The sequence below is a fragment of the Papio anubis genome, chromosome 1 (genome assembly GCF_008728515.1).
Source record: "Papio anubis isolate 15944 chromosome 1, Panubis1.0, whole genome shotgun sequence".
Classification (NCBI taxonomy): Eukaryota; Metazoa; Chordata; class Mammalia; order Primates; family Cercopithecidae; genus Papio; species Papio anubis.
Window position 1 is genome coordinate 98,690,077 of NC_044976.1, and position 20,556 is coordinate 98,710,632.

At 37.6% G+C, this 20,556-nt stretch overlaps 1 protein-coding gene and 1 non-coding gene across 8 annotated transcripts in view; one reads left to right on the top strand and one right to left on the bottom strand.

Moving 5' to 3' along the window:
• SLC35A3 (solute carrier family 35 member A3) overlaps positions 1-20,556 on the top strand; it is a 67,066-nt gene that overhangs the window by 21,889 nt on the left and 24,621 nt on the right. For all 7 annotated transcript variants that reach the window (XR_002515210.2, XM_003892254.5, XM_021921234.2 and 4 more), the window contains exons 3-5: positions 5,216-5,370; positions 13,528-13,650; positions 18,100-18,268. Coding sequence is in view for 6 of the 7 variants with exons in the window: in XM_003892254.5 (XP_003892303.1) it covers positions 5,216-5,370; positions 13,528-13,650; positions 18,100-18,268 (447 nt within the window). In the remaining variant the exon portion in view is untranslated. The remainder of the gene's footprint in view (positions 1-5,215; positions 5,371-13,527; positions 13,651-18,099; positions 18,269-20,556) is intronic.
• On the bottom strand, positions 6,597-6,699 carry LOC116271951. The gene has a single exon (XR_004180685.1). It is a non-coding gene; the product is annotated as a U6 spliceosomal RNA (small nuclear RNA).

The following is a 20,556-nucleotide window of genomic DNA, read 5'->3' on the forward strand; positions in this document are numbered from 1 at the left end:
TTAACTATTTGTAGTGTACACTTCATTGTCATTACTTTTACAATGTTGTGCAACAATGACCACTATCCATTTCTAAAATGTTTTTAGCACTTTAAACAAAAACTTTGTAACTGTTAAGTAATAATCCCCATTCTCCTTTACTCACAGCCCTTAGTAACCTCTGATTCACTTTCTGGCTCTATGAATTTGCCTATTTTAAGTATTTCATGTAAGTAGAATCATACATTTGTCCTTTTAGGTCTGGCACTTAGCAAAATGTTTTCAAGATTTATTCATGTTTTAACATGTATCAGAAATGTATTCCTTTTTATGGCTGAATAACATTCTATTGTATGGACATAGCACATTTTGTTTATTCATCCATGTGTTGATGGACACTTAGGTTGTTTCCACCTTTTGGCTATTGTGAATAATACTGAAAAAAACTGAGTAATGCTTCGGTAGATATACGAGGATCTGTTTGAGTCCCTGTTTCCATTCCTTTGGGTATGCATTTAGGAGTGGAATTGCTGGGTCATATGGTAATTCTATGTTTAACTTTTTAAGGAATCATCAAACTGTTTTTCACAGCAACTGGACCATTTTACATCTCCACCAGCAAAGTACAAGGGTTCCTGTTTCTTCACATCTTCACCAGCACTTAATATTTTGTTGTTGTTTTTTTAAATAGCCATTCTAATAGTTGTAAAGTATTACCTCACTGTGGTTTTGACTTGTGTTTCTCTAATAACTAATGATGATGAATTTTTATGTTTTTTTTTTTTTTTTTTTGGCTTTTTGTGTCCATCCTTCTTCCCTCCCTCCCTCCCTCCCTCCCTCCCTTCCTTCCTTCCTTTCTTTTTGACTGAGTCTCACTATGTTGCCTAGGCTGGAGTACAATGGCACGATCTTGGCTCACTGTAACCTCCACCTCCCAGGTTCAAGTGATTCTCATGCCTCAGCCTCCCGAGTAGCTGTGATTACAGGGGCGTGCTACCAAACCTTGCTACTTTTTGTATTTTTAGTAGAGACAGGATTTCACCAGGTTGGCCAGGCTGGTCTCAAACTCCTGACCTCAGGTGATCCGCCTACCTCGGCCTCCCATAGTCCTGGGATTATAGGCATGAGCCACCACACCTGGTCCTTTTTGTGTATTTTCTTTCAAACTACATCTGACATGACTTGTTAAAAGATTGAATATGTGAAAGTCAGAAGAAAGGAGGGATCCAGTTTGAGGAATAATTGCTAGGTTTTTAGATTAAACTATTGGGTGAATGGGTGCTGCAATTAATGATATATAGAAATAGGTTTGGGGGAAAATTAAAGCTGCTTTTTGCATCATATTAAGTTTCAGACAGCTATAAGCATTCCCATTGAGATGTCAAATAGTAGAGTCTATGCATATGGAACTCAAGAATTTGTCAGTTTACATTTTGCTTTGAAGCCAAGGATTGAATGAGATCACCTAGTGTATACTAGAAGAAGAGAAGGCCAAAGACTGAGCTCTGTTGCATTCCCAATATTTAGAAGTCAGATTCCACAGGAGGAATCAGCAAATGAAGATTGAAGGAAAATAAAAAGATAAATGGAAACGTAATAGCCAAGCTGAGATAGTAGTGTTTTTGCTGCTTAAGGTATAGATGAGCAGAAGTATTCACTGCATTTAACATTGTGGAGCCAAAGATATCTTTGACACAAACAGTTGCATTGTAGAAAGACGTGGTGAAAATGTGGTAAAACCAACTTTCAGTGAACCAAAGCATCTATAGACACACCATGCAGAAAAATAGATTCCAGGTGAATTAAAGATTGACATTTAAAAAGCAAAACTTTATGACCTTACTATTGTGAATGATTTCAAACAACATACAAAAGGTACAAATAAGACATAAAAGAAAACATAGATAATTTAGGGTATATTAAATTGAAAAACATCTGTAAATCAAATCAAGTAAGAAGACAAGTCACAAATTCAGAGAAGATATTTATATCACTTGTAACCACCAATAATTAATATCCAGAATTACAATTACTCAGACAACTCAATCACAGTTAATAGAAACTTAATAGAAAAGGGGGCAAAGGATACATACAGGTAATTCACAGAAGAAGAAACCTGCATGGCAGTTACATATATAAAAAGATGCTCAACTTCACTAGCAATCAAGGAAATCAGATTAAAACCACAGGACACAATTTCACTGCCCTCAAGTTGGCAAAAATAGAAAGTCTTAATACCAGGAATTGGTGATTATTTAAAAATTGAATTTAAAAAATTAAAAAATAATCAGGTTCGGTGCACACCTATAGTCCCAGTTACTTGGGAGGCTGAGGCAGGAGGGTTGCTTAAGTTTGGGAATTGGGATCTAGCCTGGGTAACATAGCAAGACCCCCATCTCAAAAAATAAAATAACATAAAATTAAGGTAATATTTTAGTTTTCTGGTAAAACTAAGAAAAAAACTTTTTAGTAACTTTTATCTTAGTTAAGAATTGTTCAATTATTAGTTTGGGGTGAGGAGAGGGTGAGTACCACGTAGTAATTTTAAAGTTTTTTTTTATTTCAAAAAACTTTTCATAATTAAACTATTCCTATTTTATATTGAGAGAAAAATTTGTCTAAAGTGTCATTATTGGTAAATAATTCTAGGGTTCCTTAGAATTTCTCATTTTTTTGAGGAGTTTATGTATGTATCTCTAAAAGATCTTTGGCCATTTTTCATGACTGATACCATAAAATTGGCCAGTTCAAAGTTCATTTTCAATCCCTTTCTCCCTTTCTTGGCTCTAATGTGGAGGAAATAAAGGAAATGACTTCCTGGCTTCCTTGCAGCTATGGATAGTTATGCAACACAATTCTGTTCAATGAGAACCAAGAAGATACCTGCTAAGCTGCTGTTTCCTCTCCTTTTTTTTTTGCTGCCTGAAACAAGAACTAGAGATGCAGCAGTACTTTGATGACTTTGTTGCAATAATCATGTATACAACAGATGAAAAGCATGAAGATTAAAAAGCCAAAATATATACAGTTATATATGTTTTATATATAGTTTTTTATATATACACACATATATTTATGTGTGTGTGTATATATATATGGATCTTAGAATAGTGCTTAGCTGATATTATCACATACCAGGAATATTTTGGTTTCCAAAAATTGGACATATATTAAAATCTTTTATCTATCTATCTATCTATCTATCTATAAAAATAAACCATCCAGGAATTTTTTTATCAAGGTTATATCACAGAAATTTTTAAAGCCTGTTATTCTACTCTAATGCAGTTATTTTGTTTTTCTGCTATGCCTTTTTTGTAAGTGTACCTCTCTTGGACATAATTTTAATAATTTGCCATATGAAGAGACACAGGCTTAATTTGTAGCAGCCTTGTATTAACAAGAAAGAGATAATCCTGCTCTCTCTTTGATAATCCACCTGAACCTAGAATATTCATTTCAGCCTGTTTATCGCCAGAATGAGCTGCAGTGGTTAGAGGATTTCCAACGCAGATACTGGAAGGTCTTTAAAAGATAATGCTGTATGAGAGATTCATGGAACCAAGAAAGAGTTGGTTCCTCATAACTCCGAAATCCTCTGGCCCCAGCTTTCTCTTTTTTTTTCTTTTTTTTTTTTGAGACGGAGTCTCGCTCTGTTGCCCAGGCTGGAGTGCAGTGGCCGGATCTCAGCTCACTGCAAACTTCGCCTCCCGGGTTTACGCCATTCTCCTGCCTCAGCCTCCCGAGTAGCTGGGACTACAGGCGCCCGCCACCTCGCCCGGCTAGTTTTTTGTATTTTTAGTAGAGACGGGGTTTCACCATGTTAGCCAGGATGGTCTCGATCTCCTGACCTTGTGATCTGCCCGTCTCGGCCTCCCAAAGTGCTGGGATTACAGGCTTGAGCCACCGCGCCCGGCCTGCTTTCTCTTTTTTTCCTCTCCTGGTTGATGGCACCTAGACCCGTTAGTGGCACCACGTTGAATTTTCTTCAGTCTCAATGTCGCAGTCAGGGTGGGAGAAGTGGAAGAACAAGCCTTCTTCCAGACCACTGGTTGGCAGCCTGTGCTAGAGCTCATCTGGTTTGTTTTCAAGCCAGTGACAGTCACTTTTTTTTTTTTTTTTTTGAGATGGGGATCTTGTTCTTTTGCTCAGGCTGAAGTGCAGTTATGCAATCATAGCTTGCTGCTACTTCAAATTCCTGGGCTCAATTGATCCTCCTGCCTCAGCCTCCTGGATAGCTGGGACTACAGGTGCATGCCACAACACCCAGCTAATTAAAAACTTTTTTTATTTTTTATTTTTTTTATTTTAAGAGACAGGTTCTCATTATGTTGATCAAGCTGGTCTTGAACTCCTGGCCTCAAGCAATCCTGTCACTTTGACCTCCCAAGACGCTGGCTAATTACAGACATGAGCCACTGTGCCCAGCCTGACTGACAGTCACTTTTAGGAGTGGGTTCATTTGCTTCCAGGATCCACCTTCCCACTTTTCTTAGAGTCCTTTGTCCACCCCAGGGACTTTTCCCCTCCTTTCACAGCTAGACACTGTGGCACCCTTTGCAACTTGCTTGGTGCAGGGTTGCCACAAACTTTCAATTTGGAAGAAAATGCAATATTTGAAAAGTGTAATAAAATGAAGCATAATTAAATGAGGTATGCTTACAGAGAGTACACCTGGGTCCCTGAGTCTCTATAAAAGCTTTGGATCTGGACTCATCCTATGTGAGACAAATCCCTATGGGTTGAACTAGTGTTAGTTGGGTTTTCTGTTGTTTGCAACCAAACCCGTTCCCTAACTGATTTACCTTCTTTTTATGAATAAAATCTTCACAATTACTAATTGGCATGAATGGCTGGTGATAAACAAAATGCACAAAATACAAGTTTTTATAACATTGCTATAATAAACTAAGAATGCTTGGTTGACAAATTAAAACTTTGAGCTTTTGGCTGTCAGAAATAAGTGTTTGTATGTGTTTGTATATTATATATATGTAGATATATATAAGATAAATTTGATTATATATCAGAATAAAAGAATATGAGGTTTCTTAATACATTATAATATTTAACATTTAAAAAATCAGCATCATAAAGATATATTTTAGTCCTAAAAGAATCTTGACATGTAGCTCAATTTTCTTTTTCTATAGGTGAGAAAATTGAGATCTTGAGAGCAGATATGTAACTTATTCAGAGTTACTTAATTACTGATTTTTCTCATATTATTTTCTAGAATGTAGTCTAAGAGCACTGAATCGAGTACTACATGATGAAATTCTTAATAAACCTATGGAAACACTTAAACTTGCTATTCCATCAGGGATCTATACTCTTCAGAATAATTTACTGTATGTGGCACTATCAAATCTAGATGCAGCTACTTATCAGGTACTTAAAATACATTTCTTTCTTTTTTAAAAAAACTTTTTTTCTTATACATAATAATTGTATATATTTGTGGGGTACATGTGATATTTTGATACATGCATCCAACGTGTAATGATCAAATCAGGGTATTTAGGATATTCATCTCCGCAAACATCATTTCTTTGTGTTGGGAACATTTCAGATCTTCTCTTCTAGTTATTTTGAAATTTTGAGTAAATTATTGTTAACCGTAGTCGCCTTCCTATGCTAACACTAGAACTTATTCCTTCTATCTAACTCAATTTTTGTACCCATTAACCAATCTCTCTTTATTCCTCCCCCTGCCCTTGTATCTTTCCCATCCTCTGGTAGCTATCATTCTACTCTCTACCTCCATGAGACCCTCCTATTTTTTTTTTCCTTTTTTTCCTTTTTTTTTAAGCTTCCACATGTGAGTGAAAATATGATATCTGTCTTTCTGTGCCTGGGTTGTTTCACTTAACATAATGACCTCCAGTTGCATCCTTGTTGTTGCAAATGACAGGATCTCATTCTTGTTATATCTGAATAGTATTTCTTTATGCATTTATCCATTGATGGACACTTAGGTTGAGTTCATGTCTTAGCTATTGTGAACAATGCTGCAATAAATATAGGACTAGAGGTATCCCTTTGATATATTGATTTCCTTTCCTTTGGATAAATACCCAGTAGTGGGATTGCTGGATTGTCTGGTAGTTCTATTTTAAGTTTTTTGAGAATGCTTTGTGCTGTTTTCCATAGAGGCTGTACTAATTTACATTCTCAGCAGCAGTGTACAAGAGCTCCTTTTTCTCCACATACTCACCAGCACTGGTTATTTTTTGTCTTTTTGATAATAGTTATTCTAACAAGGGGTAGGATGCTATGTCGCTGTGGTCTTGATTTGCATTTCCCTGATGACTAGTGATGTTGAGCATTTTTTCATATACCTGTTGGCTACTTGTATGTCTTCTTTTGAGAAATGATTATTGAGGTCCTTTGCTCACTTTTTAATGGGATTATTTGTTCTTATGCTCTGGAGTTCTTTATATATTATGGATATTAGTTTCTTGTCAGATGATTAGTGCAAATATTTTCTCCCATTCTACAGATTGTCTCTTTATTGTTTTCTTTGCTTTGCAGAAGTTTTTTAGTTTAATATAGTTCCATTATTCTATTTTTGTTTTCATTGCCTGTGCTTTTTTTCTTATGTATTGTATATTTTTTAAAATATGGAACACTTCATGAATTTGTTTGTCATCCTTATGCAGGGGCCATGTTAATCTTCTCTGTATGATTCCAATTGTAGTATATGTGCTGCTGAAGCAAGCTCTGCCTGTGCTTTTGAAATAACAGCCATAAAATCTGCCTTGACCAATGTCCTGAAACATTTCTCCTCTGTTTCTTCTAGTAGTCATTTTATAGTTTTCAGTCTTATGTTTAAGTCTTTAATTCATTTTAAGTTTTTTTTTTAATATGGTGAGAGATGGGATCTAGTGTTCTTTTTCTTCATATTCATATCCAATTTTCTCAGCGTCATTTATTGAAGAGGATGTCCTTTTTCTATTGTATGCTCCTGGCACCTTCATCAAAAATCAGTTGGCTGTAAACTTGTAAATGTATTTCGGGATTCTCTATTTTGTTCCATTGGTCTTTGTACCTGTTATTAAACAAATTCCATAGTCTTGTATACTATAGCCTTGTAGTATATTTTGAAGTCATAGTGTGATGCCTCTAGCTTTGTTCTTTTTGCTCAGGGTTGCTTTGGCTATTATTCAGGGTCTTTGTGGTTCCATGTGAATTTTAGGATTGTTTTTTTCTGTTTCTTTGAAGAGTGTCATTGGTATTTTTATGGGGATTGTCCTGAATCCATAGATCGTTTTTGGTAATACAGTGATTTTAACAATATTCTTTTAATCCACAAGCATGGGATATCTTCCCATTTGTGTCCTCTTCCATTTCTTTCATCTGTGTTTTGTAGTTTTTCTTGTAGAGATCTTTTACTTCTTTGGTTAAATTTATTCCTAGAATTTTTTTTCTTTTTTTGTAGCTATTGGAAATAAGATTGCTTTCTTTATTTCTTTTTCAGTTAGCTTGTTATTGGTTTATAGAAATGCTACTGATTTTCGTATGTTGATTTTGTATCCTGCAGCAACTGAATTTGTTTATCAGCTCTTTAAGAGTTTTTTAATGGAATCTTTAGGGTCCTCTGTATATAAGATCATGTCATTTGCAAAGAGGGACAATTTGACTTCCTCTTTTCCAGTTTGGATGCCTTTTATTTCTCTCTTTTGCCCTATTTTGTTCCAGTTTTTAAAGGAAAGCCTTCCAGCTTTTCCCCATTCAGTATGATATTAGTTGTGTGTTTGTCATATATGGCCTTTATTATGTTGAGATATGTTCCTAGGAATATTTTAAATTTTATCAAATGCTTTTTCTGCATCTAGTGAGATGATCATAAGGTTTTTATTCTTTATTCTGTTGATATGATGTATTACATTTATTGATTTTGCATATATGTTAAACCATCTTTGCATCCTTGGGATAAATCCTACTTGATTGTGGTAAACAATCTTTTTTATGTGCTCTTGGAATCGATTTGCTAGTATTAATATTTAGTTCAGGATTTTTGGGTTCTGTATTGTTCTATTCAGGAATATTTAACTGTAGTTTTCTTTTTTGTTGCGTGCTTGTCTGGTTGTGGTATCAGGGTAATGCTGGCCTCACAGGATGAGTTAGGAAGAATTCCCTTCATTTGATTTTTTTGGAATACTTTGAGGAGAATTGGTGTTAGTTCTTCTTTATAAGGTCAGTAGAATTCAGAAGTGGAGTTGTCCAGTCCTGGACTTTCCTTTTCTGGGAGGCTTTTTAAGTGCTGATTGAATCTTGTTACTTGTTATTGGTCTGTTTAGGTTTTTAATTTCTTCTTTGTTCAATCTTGGTAGGTTGTATCAGTCTCGGAATCGATCCATGTCTTGTAGGTTTTTCAGTTTGCTAGTATGTAGTTGTTCATAATAGTCTCTAATGATCATTTGTATTTCTGTGGTATCGTCTGTACTGTCTCCTTTTTTGTTTATAATTTTATTTAGGTCTTCCCTCTTTTTTTCTTGGTTAGTTTGTAGTTTATTGATTTTACTTATTTTTTCACGAAACCAATATTTCTTTTATTTCATCCTTCGTATTTTTTAGTCTCTATTTCATTTAGTTCTGCCTGATCTTTTGTTGTTGTTGTTTGTTTGAGACAGTCTCACTTTGTTGCCCACACTGGAGTGCCATGGCGCAGTCTTAGCTTACTGCAGCCTCAACCTCCTGGGCTCAAGAAATCCTCCCGCCTCAGCCTCCTGAATAGCTGAGAATATAGGTGTGTGCTACCATGCCTGGTTAATTTTTTTTTTTTTTTGGTAGAGACAGGGTCTTATTATGTTGCCCAGGTTGGTCTTGAACTTCTGGCCTCAAGTGATCCGCCTAGCCTCCCAAGGTGCTGGGATTATAGCTATGAGCCACCGTGCCTGGCCTGCCCATCTTTATTCTTTCTTTCCTTCTTTTAGTTTTGGGTTTGGTTTGTTCTTGCTTTTCTAGCTTCTCGAGGTACATTAGGTTGTTTATGTGAATCTTTCTAATTTGTTGACATAGGCATTTATTGCTGTAAACTTCCCTTTTGTCACTGCTTTTACTGTATCTCATAGGTTTTGGTATGTTGTGTTCCAATTTGTTTTTAAGAAATTTTTCTAGACCGGGCACAGTGGCTCATGCCTGTAATCCCAGCACATCAGGAGGCCAAGGCGGGTGGATCACCTGAGGTCAGGAGTTTGAGACCAGCCTGGCCAACATGGTAAAACGCTGTCTCTACTAAAAATACAAAAATTAGCCAGGCGTGGTGGCGGGTACCTGTAATCCCAGCTACTCAGGAGGCTGAGGTAGGAGAATTGCTTGAACCCAGGAGGTGGAGCTTGCCATGAGCTGAGATCATGCCGTTGCACTCAACGGCGTGGGCAACAAGATTGAAACTCCATCTGAAAAAAAAAAAAGAAAAGGAAAAAAAGAAAATTTTCTGTTTTGATCTGAAAAGATACTTGATATGACTTCAACTTTAAAAAATTTGTTGAGACTTGTGGCCTAATATATATTCTATTCTGGAGAATGCTGCATGTGCTGATGAGAAGCATGTGCATTCTGCAACTGTTAGATGAAGTGTTTTGTGAATATCTGGGAGTTCCATTAGGTATAAAGTGTAGTTTAAATGCTCTAATATTTTTGTTGTTGATTTTCTTTCTAGATGATGTCTGTGCAATACTGAGAGTGGGGTTGTGAAGTCCCCAGTTGTTACTGTATTGGAGCCTATCTCTCTCTTTAGAGTTACCAATATTTGCTTAATATATCTAGGTGCTGCAGTGTTGGGTGTATATATATTTAGAATTGCTCTACAGTCTTGTTGAATTGATCCCTTTATCATTATATAATTACCTCTTTGTCTGTTTCTACCGTTTTTGACCTAAAGTCTATTTTACATAGGTATAGCTATTTCTGCTCATTTTTTGTTTCTGTTTGCAGGGAATATCTCTCTACCCCTTTATTTTCAGTTTATGTTTGTCTTTACAGGTGAACTACATTTCTTGTAGGTAATGTGTAGTTAACTTACGGTTTTTTAAGTCCATTTTGCCAGTCCATATCTTTTATGTGGGAAATTTATTTACATTCACAGTTATTATTGATACATGGAAATTATTCCTGTCATTTTGTCAGTTGTTTTCTGGTTGGTTTTCTGTAGTGTTAATGTTTGACTCCTTTCTCTTTGTCATTTGTGTATCTGGTTTTCCAGTGAGTTTTATACTTTCATGTGTTTTTATCATGGTAGATACTGACTTTGAAGTGCAGGACTCCTGTAAGCACTTTCTTTGTTTGTTTTTGAGACAAGATCTGGCTCTATCACCCAAGCTAGAGTGCAGGGGCACAGTCTCGGCTCACTGCAACTTCTGCTTCCCAGGCTAAAGCCATCTTCCCTCAGCCTCCCAAGTAGCTGGGATTACCGGTACACACCACCATGCCCGGCTAACCTTCGTATTTTTTTAGAGACGAGGTTTCGTCATGTTTCCCAGTCTGGTCTCAAACTTCTGAGCTTAAGAGATCTGCCTGCCTCGGCCTCCCGAAGTGTTGGGATTACAGGCACCTGGTCTAGGCATTTCTTTTTCTTTTTTCTTTTCTTTTCTTTTTTCTTTTTTCTTTTTTTTGAGACAGAGTCTCGCTCTGTCGCCCAGGCTGGAGTGCAGTGGCACGATCTTGGCTCACTGCAAGCTCCTCCTCCAGGTTCACGACATTCTTCTGCCTCAGCCTCGGGAGTAGCTGGGACTACAGGCGCCCACCACCACACCCGGCTAATTATTTGTATTTTTAGTAGAGACGGGGTTTCACCGTGTTAGCCAGGATGGTCTCGATCTCCTGACCTCGTGATCCTCCCGCCTTGGCCTCTCAAAGTGCTGGGATTACAGGCATGAGCCACAGCACCTGGCCAGCATTTCTTATATGGCTGGTTTAGTGGTGATTAATTTCCTCAGTTTTTCCTTATCTAGGAAAGACTTTATCTTTCATTTTATTTTTTAAAATTTATTTACCTGTTTGTTAATTTTAAAAAATTTATTTGTATTTATTTTTTATTTTCTAAAAGAGAGATGTCTTGCTATGCTTCCCAGACTGGAATGCAGTGGCTGTTCACAGGCACAATTATGGTGCACTGCAGTATCAAACTCCTGGGCTCAACTTGTCCTCCTGCCTCATCCTTCCAGGTAGCTAGACCTCAGTCACACTCTACCATGCCTGGCTTTGCATCCTTTTTTTTTTTTTTTTTTTGAGGTTCGGTTGCCCAGGCTGGAGTGCAGTGGTATGATCTCGGCTCACTACAACCTCTGCCTCCCAGGTTCAAGCAATTCTCCTGCCTCAGCCTCCTGAGTAACTGAGATTACAGGTGCACACCACCACACCCTGCTAATTTTTGTATTTTTAGTAGAGACCGGGTTTCATGATGTTGGCCAGGCTGGTCTTGAACTCCTGACCTCAAGTGATCCGCCCACCTCGGCCCCCCGAGTGCTGGGATTACAGGCGTGAGCCACTGTGCCCAACTGGTTTTCAGTTTTTTCATTGTCAGTTTAGTATTCAGTTTTCTTGGTCTTCTAACTTATTTACCACTCATCCAAATGATTTCTAGCTTTCAAAATTTTATGTTTTGTCTCTTCTCTTATTCTCCTTGTCTTTGTTGGTTTCCATTTAAAACAAAAGCCTTTAAAAATTCACCTTTTGGTCAGGTGCAGTGGCTTTCGCCTGTAATCCTAGCACTTTGGGAGGCAGAGGTGGGTGTATCACTTCAGCTCAGGAGTTCAGGACCAGTCTGGGCCCAGCTTGCATTCATTTTTTTAACAATAGTTTCACTGTGTATGGTATTTTTATCGGGCAGTGTTTTTTTTCTTTCAGCATTTTGAATATATCATTTAATTCTCTCCTGGCCTATAATGTTTGTCTTAAAAAATCTGCTGTTAAGACTGATGGAGATTCCCTTATATGTAACTTGATGCTTGTCTCTTGCTGTTTTTAGGATTCTCTCTTTGTCTTTTGACTTTTGATAGTTTGACTATAATGTACTTCGGTGAAGATCTTTTTGGGTTGACTCTAGTTAGGCTTTTTCATTCTTTTTTCTCTTTTTTTTATGTGACTGGCTTATGAAATTCTTTATTCTGTTTCATCTAGTCTAACACTGAGGCTCTTGATTGGATTTTTTATTTCATTTATTGAATTCTTTAGTTCTGTGATTTTTGTTTAGTTCTTTTTTATGATATCTCTTTGTTGAATACCTCATTTAGATGATGAATTGTTCTCCTATTTTGTTTATATTGTCCGCTTATGTTCTCTTGTATCTCACTAAACTTTCTAGATATCATTATGTTGAATTCTTTTCAGACCTTTCATATTTTCTTTTCATTGGGATGTGTTACTGGAGAATTATTGTGTCCCTTTGGAGGTGTCGTATTTCCTTGCTTTCTCATGTTTCTTGTGTCTTTACATTGATATCTTTGCATCTGGTATAACAGTAACTTCTTCCAGTTTTGTAGATAGCTTTCATAGGGAAAGACATTTTCCTACAGATACATGCATAACGTTGGTTGGGTAGGGTGCTTTGGCTTTGATCCTGGGTGTGTGCAATAATATGTAGTCTCTATATGATTTCTTTGGCTATAATCAATGTCAGTGGGGTCTGTCTGGTTCCTCAGTGGCTTCAACTGAAGTTGTTAGTGGAGACTGTGGCAAGGCTTTGCTGGGGGTGGGGATGCCAGGCAGGCTCCAGTGGTGGCAGTGATGGACCAGGTATGCTGGTTCTTGGGTCCCCAGGAGGTGTATGCAGATACTAGCAGTGGTAGGTTCAGGTGGCTGGGCCTTGGGCCTCCCAGCAGCTTGTTTTAGTGCTGCTGGAGGCAGCAGTGGGCTGGGCAGGTGGGTGGGTCTTCCAGTTCTTGAGTGGCATGTGTGGCATTGGCAGTAGCAGGAGCAACAGTAGGCCAATCTTGGGTCCCCAAGTGGTGTACATGAGTGCCAGTGGTAAAAGCATAGGGCTAGGCAATCCATTGTTCAGGTCCCCAGTTTGTGTGCGTGGGTGGGTGCCAGCAGTGGTAGCAACAGGTTGTTCAGGTCAGTCGCTAGCCCCCAGGAGGCATGCATGGACAGTAAACAGAGCAGGCTCATTTTCAAGTCCCTGGAGGCCTATGCAAGCAGTGGTGGGTGGGGCAGGCTTGTCCTCAGGCCCCTGGATGGTCTGCACAGGTGCTGTCTGTGGCAGGTGGGGCAGGTTGATACCCAGGCTCCTAGATTACATGCTTGTGTACCTGCAAGAGTGGCAGTGGCTGTGGAGATAATTTTGTCTTAGCTTGCCTGTTGCAACCGAATTTACAATAAGAAAGTTTAATTCATTTTGCATTATTGCCTCAAGTGTCCAAAGCTCTCTGGTACATAGTACAGATTCCTGAGACTGGCATTAACTGAAGCTTTAGATCCCAGTTCCCAGCCAGGTGCAACCACCAGGCATGCTGCCATAGTCCTTAAAATACATTTCTAATAGTACTCTTAAGGAACAAACAAACAAGCAAACATTAATAATATTACTGTTTTCTTTTTCAGGTCACATATCAGTTGAAAATTCTTACAACAGCATTATTTTCTGTGTCTATGCTTAGTAAAAAATTGGGTGTATACCAGTGGCTGTCCCTAGTAATTTTGATGACAGGAGTTGCTTTTGTGCAGGTAACTATTCAAGATAAGTATATTTTTTTATCTTTATCGTGGTTTCAAACCCTTATTTATTTTGTGTGGAGAATATGGTTCTATTGCTTGTTGAAACCAGCAAATGTTATTCACCACAACTAACATATGTTTTGAGGGCTTTCTTTGTGTGACATACTACATTGGGAGTGTAAGTAATACAGAGGAATTAATCAAAATAAAATTATATTACCTACAGAAATGAACATTCTAATTAGGGAAATAAGACACTGCATTTTAAAGAAATGCAGTTGATTTTTGCTGGATATCTGTAGCATTTGAGATTATTAGCCACTCCCTTTTTATTTTCTATCAGCTTCACGATACCATTTTTTCCTGGTTCTTTTATCTTTCTAATGATTCCTTGTTGGTTTTCTTCATAGGGATCTCTTCTGTGAGACTCCCTTTAAATACTGGGGTTGCTTGCAGGTTTGTTATTTCTTCTAAGGTATACTTTTGTTTTTGGAGATTTCGTCTATTCTGGGGGGGTGTTAATTTTAATTTTTTTTTACTTTAAAAAAAATTTATGAGGCGGGTGGATCACGAGGTCAGGAGATGGAGACCATCCTGGCTAACACGGTGAAACCCCGTCTCTACTAAAAAATACAAAAAACTAGCCGGGCGAGGTGGCGGGCGCCTGTAGTCCCAGCTACTCGGGAGGCTGAGGCAGGAGAATGGCGTGAACCCGGGAGGCGGAGCTTGCAGTGAGCTGAGATCCGGCCACTGTACTCCAGCCTGGGTGACACAGACTCCGTCTCAAAAAAAAAAAAAAAAATTTATATAGAGACGGGGTCTCACTATGTTTCCCAGGCTAGTCTCAAACTTCTGGGCTGAAGTGATCATTCTGCCTCGGCCTTCCAAAGTGTTAGATGTGAGCCACCGCACTTGATCTTATTATTTATTATGATGATGATTATTTTTAGTCCTCAGTGATACTTGTTCTGATGGAAGGTTTTATTAATACTTATATCCTGATAATTCCTCAGTTCATGTCATCACTTTCCCTGAAGTGTGGTGTTCATATCGTGAATAAATTTTTAATTTTTTTTTTTGAGATGGAGTCTCGCTTTGTCCTAGGTTGGAAGGCAGTGGTACAATCTCAGCTCAATGCAACCTCCACCTCCCGGGTTCAAGCTATTCTCCTGCCTCGGCCTTCCAAGTAGCTGGGATTACAGGTGCCTGCCACCACGCCTGGCTAATTTTTTGTGTTTTTTAGTAGAGATGGGCTTTCACTATGTTGGCCAGGCTGGTCTTGAACTCCTGACCTCGTGATCCACCCGCCTCGGCCTCCTAAAGTGCTGGGATTACAGGCATGAGCCAATGTGCCCAGGCTAATATTTTTAATATTTATTTTAAATGAGTATTACAAAAGTATAAGTGGCATATCAAATTCATATTTTCATAAATATTGCTTAGGGTAAGCTAAAGTAGGCATTGTTTCAAACAGTAAGGTATTTTAAATTAGAAAGTTATTAATAGTTCAGGTGGAACATGAGTTTGACAAAACCATGAAAATGATAGGCAAATAACTGAAGCTTCAGGAACACAGACCTATAGGATAAGGCTCAGAGTGATTAGTGTGACACATTGAACCTTCTGAAATGTACCTACAGTTCCAGACTCATTTCTGCTGCTGCATACTTCACACTCTGAATTGCTACAACTGAGCTGCTTGTAGGGGCTATTTTGCACAGCTGAGCATTTATCCATTCTTTCTCTTGTGCCTACAATGCCTTCTCCCCTTTCTTTGCCTGGCTAACTCCTACCTTTAAGACTCAGCTGAGGCATAACATCACAGGCATAACATTTATGCCTTCTTCTCTACCACCATAGTACTTTGTACATATCTTTTCCAAAGTACTTATATTATAGGTAATTGCTCATTTGTATGTCTGTTTACCCCTACAACTTAAATTCCTAGAAGGCAGCAGCTGTGTTTCACTGCTCCTTCCATTCATAGTGCCTGATTAGCAAGACTCAAAACACAGTTTAAGATCAGGAAAAACAAATGATATTTGTTTTTACATGATTAGTTGTCAACTGATTTTATAGCCTGTAAGTACAGATGACTCCTGGGAAATCTTCAAGGATGATATTGGAGTTAAATTAGGTGTTGAAAGGTAATAATTATAATGAAATTTGCATACTGAGTACTTATGTGCCAGGTGCCCCACTTGGTGGTTATCCTTTATAATCTCATGTTATACCCAACTGTTTAAGGTAGATATGTTATTCTTCCCAACTTACAAAGGAGTTATTGAGGCTCAGAGAGGTTAATGAAATTGCTTATGATCCCAATCTAGTAGTGGCAGAGCCAGAACCAAATCTTTTCACTATTTGTGTTTTAGTAGGTCGGAAACAGCAGAAAAAGTATTACATAAAAGGTATGTTAAAAAAAAATACAGATGTTGATCTGTGGATAAGCACAAGATAAGTTAAGGAGTGATAATAGTCTTCTTTGATTGGAACAAATAATTGACAAAGATATGGTGAGAGATGAAATTACAAAATACAGATTGGTCCTAGATTATATGTGGTCTTCAGTATTGAGCCAGGAGCTTAGGCTTGACTGCTTTTGGCTGTAAGGCCTCACTGGAGAGTTGGAAGGGAGAGAGGCATATCAGAGAACTCCTATAGGCATGCAGGGCAGATTGGTGGGAAGAAAGACTGAAGGAATGGAGAGGAATTAGAAAGCATGACAATGACCTAAACTGTCAGGTTGATGGGATTGAAATGTCCCACAGCAGTGATGTAAGAGTTGTTCCAAGGGAAGAATCAGTATGAGTGTTAGACTAATAAATATCATAGAGAATGGAGAGCAAGGAGATCAAGAAACTTAAGTTTGAATAGTGGCATTTTTAATAGATACAAAGGTATCAAAAGGTATGTTTGCTTTGAAGAGGGATGGGTACATTTTAGTCACATTGGCTTTGAGAAGATAAGTTTCTGGATAGCAGCAACTGAAAATTTTGGACTTGAGCTCAGAAGAGATGCCAGTGCTTCTGTGAATCAGCTCTCCAGGGTAGAGGGGATTCCTATAAATATGCTGTAGCACTACACTGTCCAATAGGGTAGCCACAAGCTATATGTAGCTATTTAAATTTAATTAGTTAAAATTAAATAAAAATTTCAGTTCCTTGGTCACACTACCCACATTTCAAGTTCTCAGTAGCCACTTAAAGATAGTGATAACCCTATTGAGGGTGAAGATACAGAACATTTCCATCATCGAAAGGGTCTGTTGACTAGAATAAATATAAAGATTGGAGAAGAGAACACGGAAAAGAGCAGGTCATTTCAAGAGGTAAGGAATGAGTAGTCAGTAGTGTTAATTCTGTGGTGAAGGCAAGCTGAATAGAGAATGAACAATTTTATTATTAAAAATTAGTTACCATATTGATTGAAAAGTCTTTGGTAGCTATGAAAAGTACAGTTTCAGAAGGAAAAATGGCTTTAAGAAGTCCAGCTAGGTTGGATGTGGTGGCTCACACACACCCACAATCCTAGCACTTTGGGAGGCCAAGGCAGGCAGATTGCTTGAGCCCAGGAGTTTGAGACCATCCTGGGCAACATGGCAAAACCCTGTCTCTACAAAAAATACAGAAATTAACTGAGTGTGGTTGTGTGCAGCTGTAGTCCCAGCTACTGGGGAAGGTAAGGTGGATCACCTGAGCCCAGGGAGGTTGAGGCTGGAGTGAGCTGTTATCATGCACTGCACTCCAGTTGGGGTGACAGAGTGAGACCATGTCTCAAAAAAAGAAGTCCAACTAATAGAAGATCAAACTGAGGAGGGAAGAAATAGATGCAAAAGAAAATTTAACAGTAGTTATAGGATATCAATTGATTAGATTAAGGGTAACATCTAAGCCCGGGGATACCATCCCTGGTGCAATGATCCTGGAGTCCCTTCCAACACATTTCGTTTTCCAGTGTCTTGTACTCAGAGTTTTCCTTCACTGTCTGATGGACTATCTTTTCCTGACAGTGTTTGGGGTTCACCTCCCAACAGCTTCCCTTTATTATGCTTGATTTAGCACACCACTTTCCAGCTGATCTCTACTTTTGCTGAGACAGCAGATGGGGATGTGAGATTCTCCTCCTTTCTTCTACCTATATTTGAGATGGTGCTTTTTAATAAATTAAACTTTAAGGAATTATCTCAAGGTAACATTGGTCTCTGTAAGAGATGAAATGTAAAATATTTATTATTTCTAAGGTACTTTTTGAAATTATAAGTTGTAATAGTAATATATTATCACTGTGAGGAAAAAAATCAAATGATTGTAAGGTTTTATGTTTAAAGCTCTCCTTTGCAATCCCAAAAATGATATTGGTTGCATTTTTAAGTTATGGTCTAAGAGTGGGCTCTCAATATGTTTATGTAAAATGTTATAGGAATTAAACTGCAATTTTACTTTTCTTCTTATTTAGTGGCCCTCAGATTCTCAGCTTGACTCTAAGGAACTGTCAGCTGGTTCTCAGTTTGTAGGACTCATGGCAGTTCTCACAGCATGTTTTTCAAGTGGCTTTGCTGGGGTTTACTTTGAGAAAATCTTAAAAGAAACAAAACAATCAGTTTGGATAAGGAATATTCAGCTTGGTAAGTTTTAAATGTTTTCTCATATTATTTTTAAAAGTGATTATATTGTTATATTTAAAGATGTCTATATATCTTTAAGTAAATGAGCCTTGCATAAAATCTGCTATTGATCCAAATATCTGGCAATGTTCTTGTCTTTTAAAACATTTTAGTTTAAATGAACACCTTTTATTTAAGAATATGAAAAACTTAGATCTGTGACATAAAGGTATACGTAGCCCATATCTGTCTTCACTATTTAGAGCCTTAGTAACTTTATCCTTGGTTGCCACTTCTTTCCCAGAAGGTTTTGCAAATAACTTACATATTTTATTCCTGGAAAGGATGATTAAGATAATTAAGGAAGTTTGAAATGATGATTTTTTTGTCTCTGTTTTAAGATCTTTTTTTTTTTTTTTTTTTTTTTTTGAGATGGGATGTCGCTCTTTTTGCCCAGGCTGGAGTGCAATGGCACGATCTGAGCTCACTGCTCGGGTTCAAGTGATTTTCTTGCCTCCGCCTCCAGAGTAGCTGGGACTACAGGTGTCCACCACCATGCCTAGCTAATTTTTGTATTTTTAGTAGAGACGGAGTTTTACCATGTTGGCCAGGCTGGTCTTGAACTCCTGACCTCAGGTGATCCACCCAAAAGTGCTATAGTCCCAAAGCGCACTGGGACTATAGGCATGAGCCACCGTGCCTGGCCTCTGTTTTAAAATCTTATATGCTGTTTTATTTTAAAATGTTATGTTTTAGCTCTTAAATACTGCAGCATTTTTCTAACTGAAGGTAAATAGTTTAAAAGAAAAAAATCTCTTATATTGAAGCCTTTGAACAAATATTTAAACTTCTTTTAGTATTGTAATATTTAAATCTCCCTACGAAGATTCCAGTATTTAGTATTCCTGGCATACATTCATTTTGGGTGATGTCATATAGAACTGCCCATGTGAAAAGCAGCTCATCTGAAAATCAACACATTCTATTTTAAGCTTTTGTCCTTGTGACTTTGAGGTTTACCTTTGAAACCACTATTTTTTTTTTTCTGTCCATATACCATTTTATACATTAGGAAACTAAAGTGCAGAGAGGTTAAATAACTTGCCCAAGCTCACATTACTGGTAAGTAATGCACTCAGTATTTGAATCCAGGTAGTGTGGCTCTGTTGCACCATGTCTATCTTGATCAGCAGTCATACAGGACCCTCTAGGCCCTAAATTGTCTGTACTCCTAATGGCCTATATTTTATGTCAAATCTTCCAAATTTTATTACAGTTCATCCTTCCACCTGTTTTCAAGTAATGTAATAACAGATTGCACCTTCATTTTAATCACATAGGATTTCTTTAAGTTTCTCTGCAAAATTTGTAGAAGTGTGTCTTTTTTTTTTTCATAAGAACATTCAAGGTAAATATTTTTAAAGCAAAATTTTATTAGCTTCTTTCGTTTGTCTAGAGAAAGTAAGCTCACAGGCATGAAAAGCGTTAAGCAGTTTAATTCAATCTTTCAGAAATAATGTGTCTATAGCAGAGGGGTTAAGAATACTTAGTTTTGAAATCAGACCACTCAAATCCTGGTTTCATCACTTACCACCTATGTGACCTTAGGGAAGTTACTTCTTTCTCTGCTTCACTTTCCTCATCTGCAAAATGTTCTAAATTTTACTACCTATCTCATATATTACTATGAGGATTAAATGAAATTACTACATGTGAAGTGTTTAGAATAAAGTGTCTAGGCCAGGTGTGGTGGCTCACACCTGTAATCCCAGCACTTTGGAAGGCTGAGGCTGGCGGATCACTTGAGGTCAGGAGTTCAAGACCAGCCTGGCCAACATGATGAGACCCCATTTCTACTAAAAATACAAAAATTAGCCAGGCATGGTGGTGGGCACCTGTAATCCCAGCTACTCTGGAGGCTGAGGCAGGACAATCGCTTGAACCTGGGAGGCAGAGGTTGCAGTGAGCCAAGAGTAAAGTGTCTTACGTATAGTGAGCACTAATAAATGTCAACTATTTATATAAAATACAATATCAGAGAAAAAGAAATAATCAAGGTTTGTGTGATTTGCCTAAACTTTTCTTGAATTGTAAGATAAAAATGGAAGACATATCAGAATTCATGGTTCTAATGTGCTTCATGGATTTCTTATTATTTGGTGACCTCATAAGTTCTAATGCTCATAGAAAAAAAATGGTAACAGGCTTAGCATTTTTGAAAAGATACTTAAATAATTGCTTATCACAATTCAAAATTATAAGAACAAATTAAAACAATGTAATAGCATTTTTCAAACATCAAATTGTCA